Consider the following 24,333-nt stretch of genomic DNA (forward strand, 5'->3'; position numbering starts at 1 on the left):
TAGTACTGGATGCGAGCATACATCTAGTACTATACTAAATCAACTTGTGGTTAGCAATGTTTGAAGCAGATGAGCTAAAAATTTCATGTTGGGAAAGTTGTTTGGTATGCCTTCTATGTGAAGAGAGTGTACACAGCAACCGTAGATATTATACACAAACACAGCATTGGTCTGCCTGTGCTGTAGATGGACTACAGACTATATCTAATACATAAAATGTTGTCAAAGCTAAAAGGCACAATACAAAGCATGACATTTCAATGTGTAAAATATTAAATTTTTTAGAGGTATAAGTAGATAATTGACCAATTAAGGAAAATATTGCTGAGCTATAAACAGAATTTCGATGTTTCAAATTGACTCGAACAAAATTTGCACAATTAGACCACTACTAGCTATTAAATCAATTGTGGATGATCAGACAGAATCTGTGTCTAGCAATTGCATGCGCAATCGTAAAAACAAATTCTATCTTTGTTCATACTTTTAAAAGTCAAAGAAAATGTTTCTGTTAGTGATAACTGACTGAGTAAAATGAATATAAAGGATTCATTTTGCCGGCATCGGTAGACAAGATGGCTGGGTGGTTAAGGAGATGGCTGCCATTTTTCTCAGGACCACAGGCTTAAATCTTATCAACACTGAGGAAGCTCAACCGATTTGTTTCATTTATTGATAATAACCAACTGCATGTGAAAAACCATCTAAAACATTTTTAATACAAACAGCTGGAAAGGTGGCGAGGTTACCCTAAGAAAACAAGTTTGAATCCCAGCCTTGTCAGTGTATTTCAAAATTCACACTATTATTAATAGCAGCTGATCAATCAAAAATTAAACTGGAAGAGATTAAAATGCAGGACCACTGATCCATTTGCTTTGGGAGCATTAATTCAAATCCTTCAGCGCGCATGGAGGTTGACTTACTATTTTTTTTAAATAACTGGTTAAAAGATTTTCGCAAGCCTGGGCCCATTATGACTGACTAGCTTAGACTATGAACCGTTGACTATGAACCCCCCTCTAATAACTTAAAGAAAGTGAGAACTTGTCTACTAGTCCACGCTTCAAAAACTACAAAAACACATAGATAAAACACATAGATAAAACACATAGATAAAACACATAGATAAAACACATAGATAAAACACATAGATAAAACACATAGATAATACAAAAAAGGCAAACTAATAAAACTGGCAAGGCAAGTGCTAGGCATGTTTTTTCTAGAAGCGACGATTAAACTATCATTTTTAAAAAGAGAGTTTAAGCCACACGTTAGAGCAGCTATGCGAGGAGATGGCTATACCATGGCAACACTACTGTCAACAGCTACTGTGATTACCTCAAAGGCTAATGACAGGCTGCACACTTTACCATAACTTATAAATAATTCTAGCATAAATAAACAAATAATTAATGATAATATTTCAAAAGCCATGAGCATCTTATGTTGATTCTTAAATACACATGATTTATTGAATGCTTTCGGTAGGCCAATCTACATAGAACATGCAATCATGTATGATATTTACGACTTCTCATACATTAGCTGAGTGTTTATATAGGTAACTGATTATAATTTATTAGCACAAGTAAGAGTAACTATTCTATTTGCGATGGTAAGCGAATATAATTTTAGAGTTTCAAGTTGCATCATTCAATCAGAGAACCACCGTGTTTGGCTAGAAGAGTATTCGACAAATGAAGCTTTGTTTTACCTCCATCTGCTCTCGACACTGGTTGGACATAGTAGAAAGATCAGCAGCGATAGGAGGGGCCAGTGCTTGACGGCGCTCGGCTTTATCCATCCAAATGACAAATGGCTCTAGTACATCGTGGAACACTTTTGTTACATCTGATAAATTAGACAAGAACACACACGAGTACTTCAGATGTAAATATATATCCTTAAACTCTAATGTCCTGATAAGTAAAAAGAAAGTGATGCTACAACAACAAGAAACCTGTGACCTTTAACCCTAGTGAGAATGACACAGACAATTTGAGTTTGTAGAGCATCACTGGGTATAGCTAATGAGTCTCAACATACGCTTGTGAGGCACGACAATTCCCAGTACCAACAGCTCGTTATGGTGTTTTGTCAACCATGATGATGAAAAGATAACACTTAGTACAGTATATTATAGTTGTGTACAAATGAGGACACAACCCGGATTACCGAAGTCGCTAATTGGAACTGTCAGGTCGAAGCTCGGAACTGGTAAATCAGAGCCCCGGTGTTTGTAAACCGCGTCTCGCCGTTATGCATAATTTTTTAATGTCAGCATCTAGAAGATCTAAAGTCGGTTTTGACCTACCAAGATTTTCATCAAGTGCCTTGGATCTGTCATCAACTTTATACTTGAGATTATTCCATCGATCAATCAACTCCTTAACCTCATCACCGACTTGCTGCTTTTCCCTCGCATCAGTTTGGTCATGGATTTGTGCAGCAATCTGCTGGACTGCTTCCACATTCTCAGCTCTATCATTTATCAACTTCTGCAGGAACTGTTAAACAGAATGACTCATACATAACCAAGTGAATAAGCTGAATAAAAGCCATATTCATCAGAGGTGGAAAGTGAGTGCAGCATACCGGGTTATACATAAAATAAAAATCCAAAAGTATCCTGTATGCTGTAGTTGTAGCTATCTTAAGTATCAGGTATTACAGTATTTATCTTATATATCAGGTATTACAGTATTTATCTTATATATCAGGTATTACAGTATCTATTTTATATATCAGGTATTACAGTATCTATCTTATATATCAGGTATTACAGTATTTATCTTATATATCAGGTATTACAGTATTTATCTTATATATCAGGTATTACAGTATTTATCTTATATATCAGGTATTACAGTATTTATCTTATATATCAGGTATTACAGTATTTATCTTATATATCAGGTATTACAGTATCTATTTTATATATCAGGTATTACAATATTTATCTTATAAATCAGGTATTACAGTATTTATCTTATGTATCAGGTATTACAGTATTTATCTTATAAATCAGGTATTACAGTATTTATCTTATATATCAGGTATTACAGTATTTATCTTATATATCAGGTATTACAGGATTTATCTTATATATCAGGTATTACAGTATCTATCTTATATATCAGGTATTACAGTATTTATCTTATATATCAGGTATTACAGTATCTATTTTATATATCAGGTATTACAGTATCTATCTTATATATCAGGTATTACAGTATTTATCTTATATATCAGGTATTACAGTATTTATCTTATATATCAGGTATCACAGTATTTATCTTATATATCAGGTATTACAGTATTTATCTTATATATCAGGTATTACAGTATTTATCTTATATATCAGGTATTACAGGATTTATCTTATATATCAGATATTACAGTATTTATCTTATGTATCAGGTATTACAGTATTTATCTTATATATCAGGTATTACAGGATTTATCTTATATATCAGGTATTTCAGTATTTATCTTTTATCAAAATTTAAAACACTTAACAGAAAAACTACCTTCTGTTCTTGAAGTTGTGCCTTGGCGACTTTGTATTCCGCAGAAGGAGCTCGCTGATTGGCGACCATGTCCTCTGTCTCAGACATCCAATCAAGAAGGGATGACATGGACTCCTTGTATTTGCCTGTTTGGAGCAAAGCAAGATCTAATCGTTTGTCTCTTCCCTCAACCTGTGTGAATATATAGCAATATTAACACACTGCTCATTCCATAGCTTACTTATAACAACTGTTAAATATATTATAAATGACAACAAGTTCCATTAAAAGTCAGACTATAATGAATTTAACATTTTTTCTTGCAATCTATAAACCTTTTCCGAGCCTTTTTTAAAGTTTATTTTAATAAACTTTTGAGACCATCTGCACACAAGGTGGCCGAGTGGTTAAAGGGATGGACTACTACTAGTCCATTTCTCCCTGGGAGCGTGGCTGTGAATCCCATTCATATCGATACTTTTGAAAATTGACTTATTATTTTTGTATTATAATAACTCACATAAAAAATAATACAAAGGAATTTCATTGTCGATCAACAGACAAGGTGGCCGAGTGGTTAAGGCGATGGACTGCTAATCCATTTTTCTTTGGGAGCATGGATTCGAATCCCATCCTTGTCGATACTTTTGAAAGTTAACTAATTATTTTTGTATTATAATAGCTCACATGAAAAATAATACAAAGGAATTTCATTGTCGATCAACAGACAAGGTGGCCGAGTGGTTAAGGTGATGGACTGCTAATCCATTTCCCTCTGGGAGCGTGGGTTCGAATCCCATCCTTGTCGATGCTTTTGAAAGCTGATTTATTATTTTTGTATTATAATAGCTCACATAAAAAATAATACAAAGGAATTTCATTGTCGATCAACAGATAAGGTGGTCGAGTGGTTAAGGCGATGGACTGCTAATCCATTTCCCTCTGGGAGCGTGGGTTCGAATCCCATCCTTGTCGATGCTTTTGAAAGTTGACTTATTATTTTTGTATTATAACTCACACAAAAAATAATACAAAGGAATTTCATTGCCAATCAACAGACAAGGTGGCCGAGTGGTTAAGGCGATGGACTGCTAATCCATTTCCCTCTGGGAGCGTGGGTTCGAATCCCATCCTTGTCGATGCTTTTGAAAGCTGATTTATTATTTTTGTATTATAATAGCTCACATAAAAAATAATACACAGGAATTTCATTGTCAATCAACAGACAAGGTGGCCGAGTGGTTAAGGCGATGGACTGCTAATCCATTTCCCTCTGGGAGCGTGGGTTTGAATCCCATCCTTGTCGATGCTTTTGAAAGCTGATTTATTATTTTTGTATTATAATAGCTCACATAAAAAATAATACAAAGGAATTTCATTGTCAATCAACAGGCAAGGTGGCCGAGTGGTTAAGGTGATGGACTACTAATCCATTTTCTTCTGGGAGCTTTGGTTCAAATCCCATCCTTGTCGATACTTTTGAAAGTTAATTTATTATTTTTGTAATATAATAACTCACATAAAAAACAATACAAAGGAATTTCAATGTCAATCAACAGACAAGGTGGCCGAGTGGTTAAGGCGATGGACTGCTAATCCATTTCCCTCTGGGAGCGTGGGTTCGAATCCCATCCTTGTTGATGCTTTTGAAAGTCGACTTATTATTTTTGTATTATAACTCACATAAAAAATAATACAAAGGAATTTCATTGTCGATCAACAGACAAGGTGGCCGAGTGGTTAAGGCGATGGACTGCTAATCCATTTCCCTCTGGGAGTGTGGGTTCGAATCCCATCCTTGTCGATGCTTTTGAAAGCTGATTTATTATTTTTGTATTATAATAGCTCACATAAAAAATAATACAAAGGAATTTCATTGTCGATCAACAGACAAGGTGGCCGAGTGGTTAAGGCGATGGACTGCTAATCCATTTCCCTCTGGGAGCGTGGGTTCGAATCCCATCCTTGTCGATGCTTTTGAAAGTTGACTTATTATTTTTGTATTATAATAGCTCACATAAAAAATAATACAAAGGAATTTCAGTGCCAATCAACAGACAAGGTGGCCGAGTGGTTAAGGCGATGGACTGCTAATCCATTTCCCTCTGGGAGCGTGGGTTCGAATCCCATTCTTGTCGATGCTTTTGAAAGCTGATTTATTATTTTTGTATTATAATAGCTCACATAAAAAATAATACAAAGGAATTTCATTGTCGATCAACAGACAAGGTGGCCGAGTGGTTAAGGCGATGGACTGCTAATCCATTTCCCTCTGGGAGCGTGGGTTCGAATCCCATCCTTGTCGATGCTTTTGAAAGTTGACTTATTATTTTTGTATTATAATAGCTCACATAAAAAATAATACAAAGGAATTTCATTGCCAATCAACAGACAAGGTGGCCGAGTGGTTAAGGCGATGGACTGCTAATCCATTTCCCTCTGGGAGCGTGGGTTCGAATCCCATTCTTGTCGATGCTTTTGAAAGCTGATTTATTATTTTTGTATTATAATAGCTCACATAAAAAATAATACAAAGGAATTTCATTGTCGATCAACAGACAAGGTGGCCGAGTGGTTAAGGCGATGGACTGCTAATCCATTTCCCTCTGGGAGCGTGGGTTCGAATCCCATCCTTGTCGATGCTTTTGAAAGTTGACTTATTATTTTTGTATTATAACTCACATAAAAAATAATACAAAGGAATTTCATTGTCAATCAACAGACAAGGTGGTCGAGTGGTTAAGGCGATGGACTGCTAATCCATTTCCCTCTGGGAGTGTGGGTTCGAATCCCATCCTTGTTGTTACTTTTGAAGGTTAATTTATTATTTTTGTATTATAATAACTCACATAAAAATAATACAAAGGAATTTCATTGTCAATCAACAGACAAGGTGACCAAGTAGTTAAGGCGATGGACTGGTAATCCATTTCCCTCTGGGAGCGTGGGTTCAAATCCCATCCTTGTTGATACTTTTGAAAGGTAACTTTGTATTTTTGTAAATAAATAAGAATAGAACTAAAGGTAATAACTAACATAATCAAGGGTAGGTGAACCTAATGAACTAATATTATGGAGCTGAATGAGATAGCCTCATCTCTTTTAGAACAAGTTCTTAGTACTGCTAACCTTTCAGCGTAGAAATAGACATCAAAGTCTGACGATTCGCTTAACAATGAATTCTAATGACGATAAAGAAAGAATTGGGAGAAGGTACATAAAGTCCTTAATAAAACATTAAGACAATTAAGAAAACAATGAAATATAACAGCTGACCTGTTGCGAGAGCTTCGCCCATTTGGTGTTGATAGCCTCAAGGTCTGCCTCAATATTTTCAGTTGAGATTCCATCATCAGCCGTGCGAATGAGATGCATTCCAACCTTGTTGACCTCATCTACCCTCTTGTGCAAAGGCTCTACAGTTCCTTGACAGAAACTCTGTAGATGGCCAAAACAAAAAGTCTAAGTTTGCAACCAACTAGTAAACGAGATGAAGAATGGGTCAAGACTGGCGGTGCTTCTCCGGCACTTCCAAAAGTGTCGAATGACTCGATTCAATCATGTCTGATGCGAGGTACCAAGAAGGGAGTCTAATAAATATTACATTTGTTCACATGAAAGCTATATAACTGCACTAAATTTCACAGTCAGAGAATTCATATTTTGTAAATCTTAAAAGGAAACAGCGCTGACAGACCTTGAACTCTTTCTGTTGCGTTTGAATAGTTTTGACATCAGAAGCTACTGGTTTGAAGGATTTTTCAGTTCGTCCAGCCTTAGCCATTTCTCTCTGAACGGACTGCACTTCAGTATCGAAGCTATCGACCCCGTCGAGCTTGTTAACGAGGTTGTTATGCCGCTGACTAGCCTTGGACTGGAGCTTCGCTATCTGCTTCTTCAAACTCTCTATCTGCGTCTGAATAGAAGAATGTCTGTTAGTCGCACTTTTGCAATATTTGCTTCGAGAATTCAAGTGAAATCTCAATATGTATCTTGTATTTTAATGTATAAAACATTAAACTCCCAAATTCATGCGTGAAATCAAGCTCCCGAATATTTGAAGAAACTGTGATGTTTTTAAATAAAGCTTAAACACACTACGGTATTTTCTAACGAATGATCTTACAAAAGAAAAATGGAAGAAATCTCTGAAAGGTTATGTTTAAAGACAATACACGCGGGAGAACCGAAGCGTCCTCCCAGAATACCTTGTAAAGCTGAGGCTCTTGAATATATCCAGCATGAGTGAGCTTTCTGCACTGAGTCTCCAACTGAGCAATTGTGTCCTCCTTCATAGTCAGCTCCGTCTCTAAAGACTTAATCTCTTCCAATTGCTGCCTAAGTGTTTTGGCATCACGAGATATTGGAGAGAAGTTTTCCAAACAGTCATCCAAATCAGATAGCTGACCTGTGGCATTCTTCATGGTTGTCTACAGAGAGTTTTTGTAATATTAAATATTAAAATATTAAATAATTTAAAAGATTACGAAGCAAAACCTAACGCTTCTGCTTGCTAGACTCAAGTTTTGACTAAAAAAATTAGATTCTTAATCATATTTTTCCAATTTTGTTGTATTATTGGAAAAATTCTCACAGGACAAATCGCAATGCTTTTAATAAAACCGTCCAATTACGATAAAGCAGTCATAGCAATCAAAACAGAAATTGAGTGACTAATCTTCAAGTAGCAGGTTAAGTAAAAGTGAAAAGACGAAAAGTAAAAGCGCTGTTGAATTGAACTTTGTACCTGAAAGCCTTTGACTTGTTTAGATGCGGACTCGACCTGCTCAACCCAAGTATCTATATTCATATCCAGAGCATCAAACCTTGTCAGCAGCTCCTCAGATTCCTTCACTATCTTAGACTTATCTGAGACTTCATTCGTCGCGGGATGACCGTTTACTTCTGCGACATGAACAGCTTCCAACTTGGGGCGCAATTGTCGCAATTGTTGTTGGGCGCTCTGCGTTATGCAACAGTAAATCTTTTAATAACATTATGTATTATGGATACAAAATTGAACTTATGTTAATAGCTAAATTAAATTTTATACGATTTAAATCTTTCTGTGTACTATAACCATTACATAATATAGCCATTTAGACACTGGTCTGAAGGTTAATAATATCTGCTCTCATCAAATCATCCTGTAACTAATATAGACACATAAATAAAATAAAAAATCCTGCAAGAAACACTGAGCATTGGAAAGTTTTCTTTTTGAAGAGGACAACTGACAAAATTGGTGATAGTGTGACTATTTAGTACATAAGCGAGTAGACATTCAATTCATTGTCTTGTCTTAGAAGGTATTAACAACACGAAAACATAAGCTTATTATAAGCTAATATAATAATATCTAAGCTTATCATATATCTATAATATATCTGTATTATAGATATACTATCAATAGATTTAGATTATCTATATATATATAATATATATATCTATAATATATATAGATATCTAAGCCTATTGACAGGTTTTATTTTTTGGAATTGCAAACTTTATAACAAAACATAATAAATCCAAAACCATAAGGTAAAGCGAGCTGAATGGTTCATCCATCAAGGTCACATGAAGGTGAATATATGACTATGTATGAGAAACCGTAACCGAGGGCAGTAACAATTGAATGGGGAGGGTTAGCAAATCAAACTATTACCAGTACTAATGGTGGCAAGTCAGATTGTATAAAATCACCAGCCCACTGAAAGCAGACAGCAATGATTATTACCAGAAAGCAACACAGAAGAATGGCATACTGCAACAGCATTTGCCACCTCAATAAACTTATTAGGGAACCCAGTCATACTAATATATTGTCTACCTAGGGAGGTACATGTAGATTTTAAACGAGGTTAAGCAGTCTCCAACTTGCGAGGGAAAACAATGTTGTAAAGCACGAAAAGGTTTATCTGTCCCAAAAAGAACCTGATAGGCCACACATACGCTGTTTGCTGATAACGTGAGTTGCACAACCCAACACCGTGTTAGACATAGACGCATAGACATAGACACTTAGTTAGAAGCGTATGTATGTAATCAAGCAGATGTTTATGTGCGCCGCTAGCTTGATAGATCTGTTCAAGTTACTCACTAGAAGGGTTTTGGTATCAGTCATAACCTGCACAGAAGGTCGCTAGGGAAGAACAACAGTACAACTGTTAGTACAGAATAAGCACATTTAAGTTACTGGTATGGAACAACTCTCTACCAAACCGAGTATAGATACCAGACAAGAACTGTTTTAACGGAAACCAAAATTTTAAGCAAGAAAACACATGTAAAAGCAATAACGTACGTATCCAAAGCAGTTAGAGAGCACAAGTAACAAGTGAAAATTCCCAAATAAATTTGGTAAGGTCCCACTGCATGGACATGTTATCAGTTTAAAATGATGACAAGGGTGACAAATACCATTAGTAGACGTTAAAATGATTTGAGTTGAAGTTACCACAAGTTAATGTGATCTGGTAAACTTAATAACTGGTCTCAGTTGCAATAATCATCGGGCTTGCCAAGGCTAGTCAGCGTATGTATATCTATTACCTTGATTCGCTCCATGTGTTTGCTGTCATAAGCATTGGTTCCAAGTGCATTATGGGATGCCAAGATATCCTCACACTCCTTTACTTGCTTTGTGACATCATTGAGAATATCATGCTGTTCTGAGAGCTTGCCAGCCTTAGTGTCTAATGTTTTGACAGAATCATCGACTAGACGCTCTAGAGACTGCCACTTCGAGCTAATTTTTTCCATTTTTTCTGTTACAGCGTCTTTGTCGGTGTCAACAGAAGTCAGGAATGCCTATAATGGACCGATGAACAAACAAACAGACTTTATGAGAGAAGATGAGCCACTAGATGTAATAAGTATTTCTTGGATGGACAAACAATTAGTGCAACTGCGATTCGGTGTTATGCTTGTGGAGTTGAGATGTCTGATGATCTATGAGTAATATTGCACCACCAGAACTGCGCTAAAGATTTAAACTACATGTAGATACAAAACTAGAAGGAACTTTAATATCGGCCAAATGATAACACCCAGCTTATCTTCTGCATAATACATGCAGATTTTAAATTGCGCACTTTCTTGTTCCTAGTTTGCTGTCTCTATCACCTCCTTATAGATATTAAGTAGATAATCCTGTAATCGTACTACCTGTATAAATAATAAGCAGATAATCCTGTAATCGTACTACCTGCATGCTCTGTTGCAGAGAAGTCAATTCAGGTTTTTTCCTAGATATTTCGCTCTGCAAGGAGTGGGCTTCCTTTAGTCCAGAATCAATTACATCTTTGTCATCGGATGTCGATGTAACTGAGTCTAACTTTGCCTCAGCCATCTTTAACCAGGTTTCTAGTTTGTGATGGTCCTCAGTTACCCTGACACAGACAGCTTAAAGGTTGGCAAACAAAGAATATAATAGATTAAATAGCCATTTAGACAGAAGTATCTTTCATGCATTTTAATATCTTTCATATCTTTTAAATGGCACTCTATGTAATTTCCAGCAGACCAGATTCAAACTTTTTTAAGGCGTAAATTTTGTAAGTGAAGGCGAAGAGACTGAAAGGGAGAATAAAAAAGTAAAGAAATCTAAAATACCACATGAGTCAAGTTAATTTCAAGTTCTCATAACCCAAGTCAAAGCGAGTTACATATGAAAATTCTATCAACACCTCTACCTACAACGCTGTCGGTCTCTTTCATCGTCATGGATACACCTTTGTTAGCTTGTCTTTAGGATAAAGTGACAATCATAACTACTTTTATTTATTGAAATTTGATTCATTTAGTTTACATATAATTTGTTTTATTGCTACATACAATTGTCTGCATTATTTATCACGGGTTTTTAGAGTTATGAACAAATTACAGTGTATTTTTATGAGAAAATTTCATCAAACATACGACAGTTTTAACATCGGAATAAATAAAATTCATATGTAGAGGTTTGATTTTGTAGTTCCACATTCTCCATCACATGAAGATGCAGCCTGATATAAATCAACTAAAGACTAACGACTAATGATACAAATATTACTATAGTAAAAAGCAGAGTTGAGCCGGTATAGTCTCACACTGCTTATGGTTTGACTGCAGGCCATATATAGATAAAAGTTTCCATAAACTTCACACGCTGAGAGGAAAATATTAAAGGAATGAGATCATCAACAATACTCACTGATTAGACTGAGTGCTAACAGCTCGTATAGCCTTATCTCTCCTCTCAGAATTTCGGGTGACACTCTCCCATTCTTCACTGACTGCTGACAACTTAGCCTCGATATCCGCAGGAATATGGATACCCATAGTCTCCAGCCTTTCTGTTTCAATCTTTAAAAGCTTAACCGCGTGTTCCCTGTCCGCGAACTCGTGCAACAGTCTCTGTAGGAGAAGCAACTTCAGTAGCAAATAGAACACGAGCCTACCTTGTAAAAGGATGCCAGGCATGAAAACTTCAAGAAAAACTCCTCTCAGTTGCACCTATCAGAGTCGCAAAAAGTCTTAAGGAATTAGAAAGGAAAGACTTTATTGACGATTAGATCAAATAGTGAACCATTGCTGATGAGCCTACCCTCGCACCTTCTTCTCATGACAAAACGTACAAACCTATTTTAGTGAGAAAAATACCTCATGATGGCGTATCTGTTCCTTGAGCACATCGTCTTTGGCGGAGAGACAGAGAGGAGTCTGAATCTCTACAGAAGCAGACTTGAGCCACTCGAGCATCTCATCGCACGAACTGTTTATTGTCTTCTCCTTTCCTGTCTTCTTCTCGTTCTCCGACTCTATCGCACCTGCGATTGATCAAAGGACTTAATACCAACCTGAGTCACTTGAATATTTGGGTAGATGAAAGGTTCAGCTGTTCAGACAAACATGGCTTCCAACTGAGGAGAACTTTATAAGAGTTGATGCTGCGCGTTTATGACAATCAGTCAGATAGTTGTGATGTGGTTTGGAGTACATTAGTTAATCAACTTAGACAGACACAAACACTTGCACAGGTTTTAACATTCAATTTTTATAGTGTTGTTATATGATAGCCCAAGACTAGTTAAATAAAAAACTTTTATTACAACTTATAGTAATAGTTTTATTGTGGAAACTTCTTTACTGAGCAGAAAGTGTTCAGCTGCACACAACTAAAGTTTAAGAGTCACTTGAAATTACCTATGCACACCCCAAAGGATACACATGATAAAATATCTCAACTGTCTACAGTGCACCCTCAGGATACGATTTTAATCCGTTCCAGGGTTGGCATCGTATGGTGAAAGAATCGTATGGAGAGGTAAAGAAACCATAGTAATTATATAATGGAAACATCCCCTGTGAATAATCGTTAAACTTTTATACTAGTAGTGTACATATTAATAATTAGTAACAAAATAGTACGTTAACCTAAATAACTATAGCTACCTATAATAGTAAGTTGGCAAATTTGGTGTATTTATTGGTTATGCTCTGCATTAAAATTTAACGCCGCAATGTGCTATGTGCATTACATGCCACAGAGAGTTCTTACCTTCAAGACAAACGTACGTATAGCATAAACTTTTATACACTTACAAAACACACACTTGAAGCTAAGTTATAGCATGTATTTTTAACTATTTTACTGAATTTCAATTTGATATCACTAAAATTTTACTACCTGCATGTATTAGTTTCTGGTTTCATTTTCAATATAACTTTAGCCGATCTCATTAAAAGCTTTTTCAACCTAATTCGGCAAAAAGCCCGAACGGCGCTGTTTTTTTGCAATGAAATGGATTTTTGTTAGCAGATTAAAGGATGCTGTTTGACCCTTCTGTTTGATGAGATTGCAACTCCAACTTTGCTGCTGGTTTCAAAGGGAAAATATTACTGTTTTACACACGATAATTGCTGAGCTGAGAGAAATTGATCATCAAATCTTTTTCAGGCATTATGAAAATATTTTCGGCGAACAGCATTTCGGCGTCTTTGTTATTTTGACGTACATAATAAGCACACTGGCTGCCAAACTTGAACTAAGGCGACAATTTTGTTAAATTCGTACAGTGAAATAAGAATAGTATGGTGAGGTGAAAAGAATCACCATGTTCCACTTTGTAAAGCGAAACAATCGTATATCAGAGTAATCGTATCCTGAATATGCACTGTATTATTAAATGTGCTATGCGATAAGCACTCACTTAGTCCTACATATATCCATAAAATTGGAGTTGTCCTCTACACGCTACACTGTAATTACTCATCAATTACTGGTGAATGAACCAAAAGAAATGTTCTTTAGCATTCCCCTACTACATTTGTTATAAGGTAAGCCTTCAGTTATCGTCACCTACAAACATTTAATATTTATGAAGATCTCAGGCTAAGGCTTTTAATGGACTTTTTATTGTCAATGGATCCAAAGACCTCAGGAGTAACCGAGTCATGCCCAGCTATGAAACCTGAAAAGACCCTAGGACCATCATACCCTCTCTTATTATATAATCAACAAAATTACGTCTTAATAGCAACAGTTTATGAGACAGTCAAGCTTGTTATCAAAATTTTTTAACCACTTTCAATAAAATATGCCTAAATATTATACAACCCCATAAATTATAGTAACACTTATGATAGCCAAACAATACAAAAGCGTCGAACTTCTTCCATTATTTTATATACAGAGTCATAGTTAGCGATGCTTGAATGTACCGGTAAACTACATGCTAGCCAACGCGAACCTTAACATCCTTTGTATTAGAGTCTGAGAGTGAATGCGGTACTTGTGGAAGATCAAATTCACCTGTCAAGTCTGTATTGAGCAGCTGCATTTGCATCAAAGATAAAGTTTTTCAAATGGAACGAAGAATAAGAAATGCACGGCGTTTACTAAACAAGCTGAAAGCGTACGAACAGGGTAATAAATAAGGTGCTTACCAATTCTCCTCTTGAGTTCATTAAACGGCCTTGACACTGCCATCACTTTTTGTTTTATCTCAGCCTCTGCAACTGGCTGCTTTACTGATTCTACAAGTTTCTTTGAAAGTTCTTGGGCATATTTCACCATTTTTTCATTCTTCTCCATTTCCCCTTTAAGTTTCTATAAAAGGTACATATTAGTAATTGACAGGAAACTAACTTGTAGATCGGATAGTAGTGTCAGAACTTGACCAATCACGATTACCCTTTATTCATCATGTTGTCACACTAAACAATTATCTTGTCGGGATAAAACATAACAGTTGAGCGGAACCTGCAACAATTACCTATCGTCTACAAATTGTTGCTATCTTCAAATTTATCGAGACATCCATGACATTTGTCACATTCACCGACATCTTATGAAGGAATTATTTATGAGTTGTACAAACACAATAAAACATATTCTATTAATGTTCAATATAAACACTTGAAACTCCAAAGATATTCTCATAAGTGCAGAAGAGTAGAATATTACACCGAGTTGAGTATTCCAGAAACAAGTTTTAGGTAAGATTTCATACTTTTTCAAACAATGTTTAAATTATCTAAAAATGCAAAAATTGACTTCATTCTAAAACAGTTGGACAATATCGATGCTCACAAACGAGGATATTAAAGCTGATTTTCCTTAAAACCATGAAAACCTAGCGGCGGTCTTATGTATCTTGAAAAGTAGAAAGGATAGTGTTTAAATAACCATAATCATATCTAACATACATAAGCAATTAAGCATGTATATTTGCCATGCTAATAGCCTTGATACTTACTGTTATCATATTAGCCTCAGTTTGAGAGTCCACTTTCTCCTCAGCGAGAGCCTGCACTTTATCATTTGCTGTTAGGAGCCATTCGTTGACATAACTCAAGGTGTCATACAAATCGCCACTATTGTCTAGCACTGCCTTGAGGTTGTCACGTCTAGCCTACATAGAGAATATGATACACATTCATTGAGTATAAACAGGCATTCTCATATGATGTGATTTAGCATATGCAAAGAAGATAATGGGTAGAAGAAGACTTAGAGATGTTGTGGGGATAAATCCAATCTCTCATTTAGTTAATCGGAGTAAGAATAAATAAGAAATATTTTTACAAGACATGGATATAACTGTTCCTGCAAACATTAAAAGTGGCCTGTAAATAATATGCTATCACCCAGACATCTAAAGTTCAAAGCAATGCTTTGCGATACATTTATACCCCGATCAGTTCTAACATGCACAACACTTTGCTAAATATAAATATTTAATTCAGTTAGAAAAGAGATTACTCAAATAGAGTCATTACTAGCATTTTGTATACATATCTTATTTAAAATGCATGTACGGTAAGTGCAGCTATTCTGCATCCAAAGCAGAGCAAGCTGTGCTTTGAAAGTGTAATGCACGTTTGATGGTAGAGAAGGAAAAAGTCAGAGCTTGGTAAATAATTAATACTGTACCTTGATTAATGAATCAAGGTGATTCCAGTCCTTAGCGAGTGAGTCAAGGCGACTGTTAATATCGACGGCCTGGTCAGACTCGCTAGGTGTTTTTTCCAAGATTTGAATGCCGCACTCAAGGCACTGGTCACATTTAGTTTGCTGGCTGCGTAGCTCATCATCCAATACCTGATATGAACATAGCGCTTGAAGAACATATCAGACCTGACATCCTCTTGAAAAACATGATGAGTTTTTATGCTGTTAAAACCCTTCAGTTGGTAAACGAAAAGGTAACATGAGTACTGATGAGCTAATGCTAAAAACTGTGAGCCATATGCCCATCCTTTTCAATATTTTTAGATAATAGTACGGGATTATTTGATGAAAATATTTATTTTGTATTAATAAAATGTGAAATTGAAAGCGATATAATGAACTTTTTTAACTATTAGCAGACAAGGGGCCGAGTGGTTAAGGCGATGGTCTGCTAATCCATTTCCCTCTGGGAGTGTGGGTTCGCATCTAGCCTGTCTTGACAAACTGTTGTTTTTGCGGAGTTGTCCCCCGTCGAGCGGGCGAGCAACAACAGCTTGTCACAAGACGTACTGCATCTGATGCATCAGCTGCACTTATAGGGAGTTGTTCTCTTCCGTCTACGCGGCTCGGCTGCGATGTTATGTCGGTCGCTCCATTGGTAATCATAACGGATTTTACGCAAAAGTTTATGTAGAAAAATTAAGATAAGAACGTTTAACTAGCAACCCGTCTCTGCAGTAAACTTTGGTAGAATTTAAGAACTTAGGCAACAACAGCGACTAAACATGTCATTATTTGTGCGCTCAGTCAGTTTTATTTCTATTTTTGTATTAGTTAGTTTTATTTGTTCTTATTGATTTTATTTTAAGTTAATTTTATTCTTAAGTTCTACTAAAGTTTATCACAGAAACTGGTCTTTGGTTAAACGTTGTAATCTTGTTTTTTTTTCTACATAAATTTTTGCGTGAAATCCGTTATGATTACCAATGGAGCGACCGACATAACATCGCGGCCGAGCCGCGTAGACGGAAGAGAACAACTCCCTATAAGTGCAGCTGATGCATCAGGTGCAATACGTCTTGTGACAAGCTGTTGTTGTTCGCCAGCTCGACGCGGGACAACTCCGCAAAAAGAACAGTTTGTCAAGACAGGCTAGTTCGCATCCCATCCTTGTCGATACTTTTGAAATTCAACCTTTGATTTTTGTATTAATAAATACTAGCATTAGAATAATATAAAAAACACTTTGACTGTCAGCAGATAAGGTGGCCGAGTGGTTAAGGCAATGGACTGCTAATCCATTTCCCTCTGGAAGCGTGGGTTCGAATCTCATCCTTGTTGATACTTTTGAATATTGACTTATTATTTTTGTTTTAATAATAACTGACATTAGAATAATATAAAAAACATTTTTGACCATCAGCAGATAAGGTGGCCGAGTGGTTAAGGCGATGGACTGCTAATCCATTTCCCTCTGGGAGCGTGGGTTCGAATCCCATCCTTGTCGATACTTTTGAAAGTTAACTTATTATTTTTGTATTATAATACCTCAAATGAAAAAGAATACAAAGGAATTTCATTGCCAATCAACAGATAAGGTGGCCGAGTGGTTAAGGCGATGGACTGCTAATCCATTTCCCTCTGGGAGCGTGGGTTCGAATCCCATCCTTGTCGATACTTTTGAAAGTAAATTTGTTATTTTTGTATTATAATAACTCACATAAAAATAATACAAAGGAATTTCATTGTCAATCAACAGACAAGGTGGCCGAGTGGTTAAGGCGATGGACTGCTAATCCATTTCCCTCTGGGAGCATGGGTTCGAATCCCATCCTTGTCGATACTTTTGAAAGTAAACTTATTATTTTTGTATTATAATAACTCACATAAAAAATAATACAAAGGAATTTCATTGTCAATCAACAGACAAGGTGGCCGAGTGGTTAAGGCGATGGACTGCTAATCCATTTTAAACTGCAAAATAATTGTGAGTTCGGATATCATGCTGTATGTTTTTAGCCATATTGAAGGCATCATTCGGATAAGCAAATGGTCTGACAGAATGAAGGTTTACACTTAACATATGAGCCATTAGTAACGCACCTCATATAAAAGCAATGCTTTTTTGCCAGTCAGATCAGAAAAGAAGGATCATATTCACATTAGAGGTTATTTATCTAGACACATAGAAAATATTAGGTTGCGTTTGTTTACCTGCACTTGGTGAAGCTGAGACTTGACCATGTTAGGCTCTGTAGCGATGGGCCCGAGAGCCCCTAACATCTTCTCTTTCTGCTGCAGCCAGGTGGCCAAAAAATTGGAAGTTTCAGTGAAATGAGCAAAATTAGCCTCAATACCTTCAAGGGCTATGCAACGACTAAGGGAAGCTTGTTGCACCCCTTTCCATCTATCCTCTACAAAATTATTTTGTTGCATTATTCCAAAATACATATTTAAACAAAGCTTCAATATAGAACATAACAATAATCCAAGAGTGCGGCTGAAAAGACCAGAAAAGGACTGGTCGTCTAGTTACAAGTGGAACTATTCCAGAGATATGCGGGCGAGTGCACGGACCATCAAATGTGAGCCATAAGTCATTCAATAAATTTGTTTACACCACTCATCATGACAATTCCTTTTTGCAGCCGACAAAATAAAGCTAATTACCAAGTTGAGCGAGTTGTGTCTCTATATCAAGCATTCCTGGCACACTGTCTTTGCTGGCTGTCAGCTCGTACACCCTTTGTCTCAACTGCTCGAGCAGCACACCCTTCGACTGGAAATTCTCATTAAACTGTCTGTACACCTGCAACTGATTCTTAGCATCGGCAGCATCCCGTGGTGCACACACTTCCGCTACCTAAAACATGTAAAGTCCATTTCAGTTTTAGACTCTACTAAGTGCTTTATTTTGTCATAATAAATCATGCGTTGGAGATATTTCTTTAGAGACAGAGAAAGCTGAGCAGCTGCAAAGTTTTTGCGTTGGTAAGGTTGTTTCAAGGGAGCTATCAGATCAAACCAATCATGAAAGAGGGCTTGTTGTCAGCTATACATTATTCAAGGGAGCTATCAGATCAAACCAATCATGAAAGAGGGCTTGTTGTCAGCGATACATTATACAAGGGAGCTATCAGATCAAACCAATCATCAAAGAGGGCTTGTTGTCAGCGATACATTATACAAGGGAGCTATCAGATCAAACCAATCATGAAAGAGGGCTTGTTGTCAGCTATACATTATACCGCTCACCAACAAACTGAGGATTAAGCATTATTGTGATAAAAAACATAAAAACTTTTATCAAATTGATAGGTTAATCAAAACTAAAGAATGAATGCCAAAGAATATAAAGTGATTAGCATTTTTAAGCGCTTAATACTTTTAGAATTTTATTATGAAGATTTCACATCACAGTATATTTAGTTGTACTCCCGCTAAGTAACATCATCGCGTTTGTCAGATCAATCTACATGTATTGTCCAACCAAATAACAAGCAAACATTTTGCTCTCCTAGTTAAATTTTCCTTCACTGTAATATCTTTGGTCTCATCTACAAACTACTACTAAATTATGTTGCTCCAAGCTGCCGGCACCTAAACGGATTCTATTAATAGTGAATGAACATAGATTTGTTGGCATGCATACTTGTAACGGCTTAGTTTGGCTGTTGCATTTGCTGTTGAATTATGTGAAAACTCTAAAACAGGCCTCACCTGTGGTTCGACTTCATTGAGATAAACCATGAGCTGCTGAACATCTGTGAGATAGGACTTTAGCCCTGTGAGGGTTTCCTCCATTTCTTCCTGTCTGGCTGCGAGTCTTTCCCCGATCAGCTCGTACCCGTGGTTGCTTTCTCCTAGTTCTCTTTGCACTTCTGACAAATCTATGATAATTATCCCACGACTTAGACCTCAATGTATGAGAATATATTCATGTAAGGCAGGGAAACTCCAAATAAAAATCAAAAAGCTACTGATAAACTCAACATAAACTAGCAATAGTATATGTATATCATGAAACACACTACACAGTGGCAGCCAATAGCAAAGATACACTAAATGTATATATAATAGAAAATTGCAGATTTGTAAGCATACTATAAAGTATGAACATACGTATGCATGTGTGTAGAGAATTACATAACATATATATATATGAATACAATTTATCATTCATGTGACTGATTTAAAAATTTTTTTTAGAAAAAGAGTTAGAAGTTATAATAAAGAAAGCATATTAAACTGACATACACATATGAGCAGTAATAACATGCACACCACAAGCTGTTTATATATCATATAGAGTGATAGGAGCGAGTGCACACACAATTACATAGCCTACACACACACCGCAATTAACACTCATAGACTTATGAACATCTACGGCGTGTTTAGGAAAACGTGCCTTCGCTGGTCACTATCGTCTCACAAAAAATACCATCATAAATACATGTACATAGAAATACAGAGAGAAAATACAATCAACTATAAGTTGGCATTAATAAATAACCTAAAGCGATTGATGCGAATGGCTACTACTAGCATATAGATACAATCTGCTATTAATAAACAAACAGGCAGAAAATTAGGCACACAGAACACAGTCATATTTATTAGGGCAGAAATACAAACATTTATACCATGTCTATATCATGTCTATACTATGTCTATACTATGTCTATACTATGTCTATACTAGGTCTATACCATGTCTATACTATGTCTATATCATGTCTATACTATGTCTATACTATGTCTATATCATGTCTATACTAGGTCTATACCATGTCTATACCATGCCTATATCGTGTCTATACTATGTCTATACTATGTCTATACCATGTCTATATCATGTCTATACTAGGTCTATACCATGTCTATACCATGTATATACCATGTCTATACCATGTCTATACTAGGTCTATACCATGACTATATCATGTCTATACTACGTTTATACTAGGTCTATACCATGTCTATACAATATCTATACCATGTCTATACCATGTCTATACCATGTCTATACCATGTCTATACCATGTCTATATCATGTCTATATCCTGTCTAAACTATGCATATACTATGTCTTCCCGTGACAAGCTGTTCCATTAAGAGGCTGCAACACTAAATAATGTTTGTAAATTTGTATGAAATAATTTTCATATATTTTAATGCAAAGGTATTTCTAATACAGCTAATAGGTAGTTTTTCGGCAGTGACAACTATTCTATAAAATAGACACATATCTACAGCCAGTAGAGAGACATACAAACAGTAAACAAACACAACGACAGAAACAAAGCGAAAGATAAAGACAGATGCAGACATATTATTAGAGAGATAGATAGATCAAGACAGAAACAAACAAAGCAAAACAGCGGGTCAAAGCGTAGTAATGAAAGCACAGACCATCGGGAGAAAAGACATTGCTTATGGTAGGAAGGATTCCATTGGCTGTCACATTAACATCGGGATTGGCAGTTGAAGAAACTGAAGCTCTAAGTCTGAGTGAAGACAACCGGCGACCTAAGAAGCCAAGCATTGAGCAGCAAGAGATTATTGTGTAGCGATCAACCCACAGCCAACGGGGTACAGCAAACTGTTATATGTTATACATGTCCATGGTGGGTGAGCGTCACACAGTGTAAGAGAGCGACTCTAGGCTAAACCACATTATGAGGCAAGTTTTTCGTCTCAGTTAAGAGGTAGCCATGCAGATTGATGTTTCAAACTCGTGTTGGCATCAGTGTGTTCGGCACTTTCACTTAGCTCGCCTCTTACTGCTTTATAATGCTAGTGATGAGCATATATTGTGCACTTTCATAAGCGTTACTGAAAATAATCAGCCTACAATTGCAGCCATTTTTTGCGATCAAAATACAAAAAAATGTTGAAAGTAGCCTAAAGTGTATAATTTAATTAACTAAGCATTATATAAAATAGTGATACCATTTGAAGCATCATAATGAAAGGATGGCATGATCAGCTGGAGCAGTCACCATCACTCCAAGGTCAAGAGGTCAAGAGTAACCTCTCTAGCCTCCCCTTTATAACGCATTATTTCTCAAACAGTCTTGACTTATCAGTTAATAATCACATTGTTGCTAACATAACATGCAGAATCTAAAGAATCTCAGAAACCTAGAGAGCAGTTACCACTAACAGACACTATTCATGCTGATATTAGTTAACCAGTTTACACAAAATCGATAAAGGAAAAAAGCAAGAGCAGCGCGAGATAGCAAAGCTAAATCTGAGTGAATTCTTACGTGTTGCAGCGCTTGTACGGCGAGAATTGTTGCTGGGACATACCGCCAAGCCTCCACACTTGTTCCCAATATCGTTAAGGGCATCCATCTTTGGCGCGTGTTCGTCATACTCGTTTAAGAGGGGCTAAAGGTCATAAATACATGCGAAACATTAACTAACATTCTATACAAAGCACAACACCGGTTGAAAAGAATGAACTTATATATAAATTCTGAGTTGCTAACTTGATATTGTTAGAATTTTGATGAATCTAAAATGAACGTGATCAAATATCAGAACGCACAACTAGATTTAACCAAAAGTAGCTCAACTCTTTTGCTACCAAATTAATTTTGTTACCGAGACATAATTACATATTCATATATATTACATATTCATATATATTACATATTCATATATATTACATATTCATATATATTACATATTCAGAAAAGCCTAATACTTGATAAGAGCGCATATAAACTGTCATAACCTTTGAACCACAGAGCCTATAAGGCTAGGTCTATAAGAACTTTTTTGATACCAAATTAATCAGCATAAAATTTTACATCAGCTGATGCCATAAAATGTTCCAAGTGTGTTGCAGAATGAGTTGAGACACTTTCGGCCATTTACACTGTGAACATGTCCGAGTCTAATAAAATAACAATATTATTATAGCTTACAGTAGTTTTATTGTTCAATAAAAAATCACCTCGAGCCCATTGATCTACAATTATTGAAAGCTCCGTATCTGTAATGATTCCGATATGACTGGTCATTGCTAACAAAAAAATTGCTATAAAAATTATGTTTTTATGCTCAGAATGAACTATAAACATATTTTATGTTGGCTCAACGCATGCAGATGATTGTTTCCTTTCGTTTAAGGCCTTTTGATAGGCTAATTAGTTACCTACTCACTACTCAACAACGTTTTGTGCAAAGCCTATCAAAGCTGCACTACATGTGTCTTGGCCATACGCGAACACCATGCTGAGCCGAACTATTAGGTTCGTGGTTTGAAAAGAGCTAAAGAGAAATACACTATTTGGCTCTCGTATGTAACGTTTTAAAAATCCTAAAGCATTGAGTTATTATTTCAATACAATATGCAATAATAAACCATCCGTCATGCTCTTTACACCGCAGCATACATAGACGATCTGAAAAAGGCTTAAACATCCTTGGTTATTTGCTATGCCTGGCTAGGGAAGGGGTGAGTTATACCTTCAAGCACACATATCTATATATATTTTTGTCAAGGAACCTAAACAAGTTCTGTAGAATTTGTAGAAATGATAGAATGCAGCAGTACCTGGAGAGAACCGATCTGTGATTCTATAAGCTGTATATCCATAGCAACAGGCTCTAAACAGTCCACTCGCCTTTCCATCGATGACATCCAATTGGAAACTTGTTTTAGTAGATCATTATAGTAGCCTTTGTGCTCCTCTTTCATTGTTACCTACAACAAGTTTCATCGCTAAATATTAAAATAAGTATCAGAACACTGAAACATCAGCTACATCAAAACTGGTTAATCTTCAATAAAAGCATGCAGTTTTCTAGAAGCACAAGCGTTTTTATTAAGAATCTGAATCAGTAGGCGATGTAAACAAGACTGACAGCAGTATTACAGTAATAGAAAAATGTAATAACACACAGTTCTTAGGCAGAACTGTTTACCAATAAAATAACCTATGACCTCATCTGTATCATCTATAATCTTGCGTTACACATACCAATTTTGAAATACATCCATTGCATATGAAGTATTCGCTAGCTAATATATAGATATATATACATACATGTATGAATATATATATACACATACATGTATGTATATATTACCTTCTGGGAGCATTCTTGTAGAGCAACTTCGAACTCTGTCCATGACAGCTCGAGGTCATGCATCGTTTCCTTGACAGGCGTTACCTGGCCAGTCTTAGGGTTCTCCTTGAGCTTTTTACCAATGACTAACATGGCATCATGAGAGTATTTCTTGAGTTCTACTTGACTTTGAATAGCTGACAGCTAGTAGAAATAGAGGGCAGTTTAGTGAGAGTCTTATATAAATATGGTATAGGATTTCATGTAAAAATGGCAACGCTACAGACATATGAAG

The 24,333-nt window shown here is 36.2% G+C and overlaps 1 protein-coding gene and 19 non-coding genes across 20 annotated transcripts in view; 19 read left to right on the forward strand and 1 right to left on the reverse strand.

Moving 5' to 3' along the window:
* The window catches only part of LOC137394103 (dystonin-like), a 77,809-nt gene that overhangs the window by 43,831 nt on the left and 9,645 nt on the right, over window positions 1–24,333 (reverse strand). The window contains exons 11-32 of the mRNA XM_068080822.1: window positions 24,060–24,242; window positions 23,524–23,673; window positions 22,226–22,349; window positions 21,366–21,482; window positions 19,672–19,841; window positions 18,622–18,814; window positions 18,166–18,365; window positions 15,934–16,101; window positions 15,257–15,412; window positions 14,445–14,607; window positions 12,159–12,325; window positions 11,710–11,912; window positions 10,723–10,906; window positions 10,068–10,325; window positions 9,616–9,642; window positions 8,263–8,478; window positions 7,724–7,945; window positions 7,213–7,431; window positions 6,792–6,953; window positions 3,537–3,707; window positions 2,321–2,513; window positions 1,721–1,857 (exon numbers count right to left, since the gene is read on the reverse strand). Coding sequence (XP_067936923.1) covers window positions 1,721–1,857; window positions 2,321–2,513; window positions 3,537–3,707; window positions 6,792–6,953; window positions 7,213–7,431; window positions 7,724–7,945; window positions 8,263–8,478; window positions 9,616–9,642; window positions 10,068–10,325; window positions 10,723–10,906; window positions 11,710–11,912; window positions 12,159–12,325; window positions 14,445–14,607; window positions 15,257–15,412; window positions 15,934–16,101; window positions 18,166–18,365; window positions 18,622–18,814; window positions 19,672–19,841; window positions 21,366–21,482; window positions 22,226–22,349; window positions 23,524–23,673; window positions 24,060–24,242 — 3,783 coding nt within the window. The remainder of the gene's footprint in view (window positions 1–1,720; window positions 1,858–2,320; window positions 2,514–3,536; window positions 3,708–6,791; window positions 6,954–7,212; window positions 7,432–7,723; window positions 7,946–8,262; window positions 8,479–9,615; window positions 9,643–10,067; window positions 10,326–10,722; window positions 10,907–11,709; window positions 11,913–12,158; window positions 12,326–14,444; window positions 14,608–15,256; window positions 15,413–15,933; window positions 16,102–18,165; window positions 18,366–18,621; window positions 18,815–19,671; window positions 19,842–21,365; window positions 21,483–22,225; window positions 22,350–23,523; window positions 23,674–24,059; window positions 24,243–24,333) is intronic.
* Trnas-gcu (transfer RNA serine (anticodon GCU)) lies at window positions 4,075–4,156 on the forward strand. Its single transcript has one exon. It is a non-coding gene; the product is annotated as a tRNA-Ser (tRNA).
* On the forward strand, window positions 4,242–4,323 carry Trnas-gcu (transfer RNA serine (anticodon GCU)). Its single transcript has one exon. It is a non-coding gene; the product is annotated as a tRNA-Ser (tRNA).
* On the forward strand, window positions 4,409–4,490 carry Trnas-gcu (transfer RNA serine (anticodon GCU)). Its single transcript has one exon. It is a non-coding gene; the product is annotated as a tRNA-Ser (tRNA).
* On the forward strand, window positions 4,573–4,654 carry Trnas-gcu (transfer RNA serine (anticodon GCU)). The gene has a single exon. It is a non-coding gene; the product is annotated as a tRNA-Ser (tRNA).
* Trnas-gcu (transfer RNA serine (anticodon GCU)) lies at window positions 4,740–4,821 on the forward strand. Its single transcript has one exon. It is a non-coding gene; the product is annotated as a tRNA-Ser (tRNA).
* On the forward strand, window positions 4,907–4,988 carry Trnas-acu (transfer RNA serine (anticodon ACU)). Its single transcript has one exon. It is a non-coding gene; the product is annotated as a tRNA-Ser (tRNA).
* Window positions 5,074–5,155, forward strand: Trnas-gcu (transfer RNA serine (anticodon GCU)). Its single transcript has one exon. It is a non-coding gene; the product is annotated as a tRNA-Ser (tRNA).
* On the forward strand, window positions 5,238–5,319 carry Trnas-gcu (transfer RNA serine (anticodon GCU)). Its single transcript has one exon. It is a non-coding gene; the product is annotated as a tRNA-Ser (tRNA).
* On the forward strand, window positions 5,405–5,486 carry Trnas-gcu (transfer RNA serine (anticodon GCU)). The gene has a single exon. It is a non-coding gene; the product is annotated as a tRNA-Ser (tRNA).
* Trnas-gcu (transfer RNA serine (anticodon GCU)) lies at window positions 5,572–5,653 on the forward strand. The gene has a single exon. It is a non-coding gene; the product is annotated as a tRNA-Ser (tRNA).
* Window positions 5,739–5,820, forward strand: Trnas-gcu (transfer RNA serine (anticodon GCU)). Its single transcript has one exon. It is a non-coding gene; the product is annotated as a tRNA-Ser (tRNA).
* Window positions 5,906–5,987, forward strand: Trnas-gcu (transfer RNA serine (anticodon GCU)). Its single transcript has one exon. It is a non-coding gene; the product is annotated as a tRNA-Ser (tRNA).
* Window positions 6,073–6,154, forward strand: Trnas-gcu (transfer RNA serine (anticodon GCU)). The gene has a single exon. It is a non-coding gene; the product is annotated as a tRNA-Ser (tRNA).
* Trnas-gcu (transfer RNA serine (anticodon GCU)) lies at window positions 6,237–6,318 on the forward strand. The gene has a single exon. It is a non-coding gene; the product is annotated as a tRNA-Ser (tRNA).
* Trnat-ggu (transfer RNA threonine (anticodon GGU)) lies at window positions 6,403–6,484 on the forward strand. Its single transcript has one exon. It is a non-coding gene; the product is annotated as a tRNA-Thr (tRNA).
* Trnas-gcu (transfer RNA serine (anticodon GCU)) lies at window positions 17,211–17,292 on the forward strand. Its single transcript has one exon. It is a non-coding gene; the product is annotated as a tRNA-Ser (tRNA).
* Window positions 17,377–17,458, forward strand: Trnas-gcu (transfer RNA serine (anticodon GCU)). The gene has a single exon. It is a non-coding gene; the product is annotated as a tRNA-Ser (tRNA).
* On the forward strand, window positions 17,544–17,625 carry Trnas-gcu (transfer RNA serine (anticodon GCU)). Its single transcript has one exon. It is a non-coding gene; the product is annotated as a tRNA-Ser (tRNA).
* Trnas-gcu (transfer RNA serine (anticodon GCU)) lies at window positions 17,710–17,791 on the forward strand. The gene has a single exon. It is a non-coding gene; the product is annotated as a tRNA-Ser (tRNA).

Source organism: Watersipora subatra, chromosome 4 (genome assembly GCF_963576615.1).
Source record: "Watersipora subatra chromosome 4, tzWatSuba1.1, whole genome shotgun sequence".
Lineage (NCBI taxonomy): Eukaryota > Metazoa > Bryozoa > Gymnolaemata > Cheilostomatida > Watersiporidae > Watersipora > Watersipora subatra.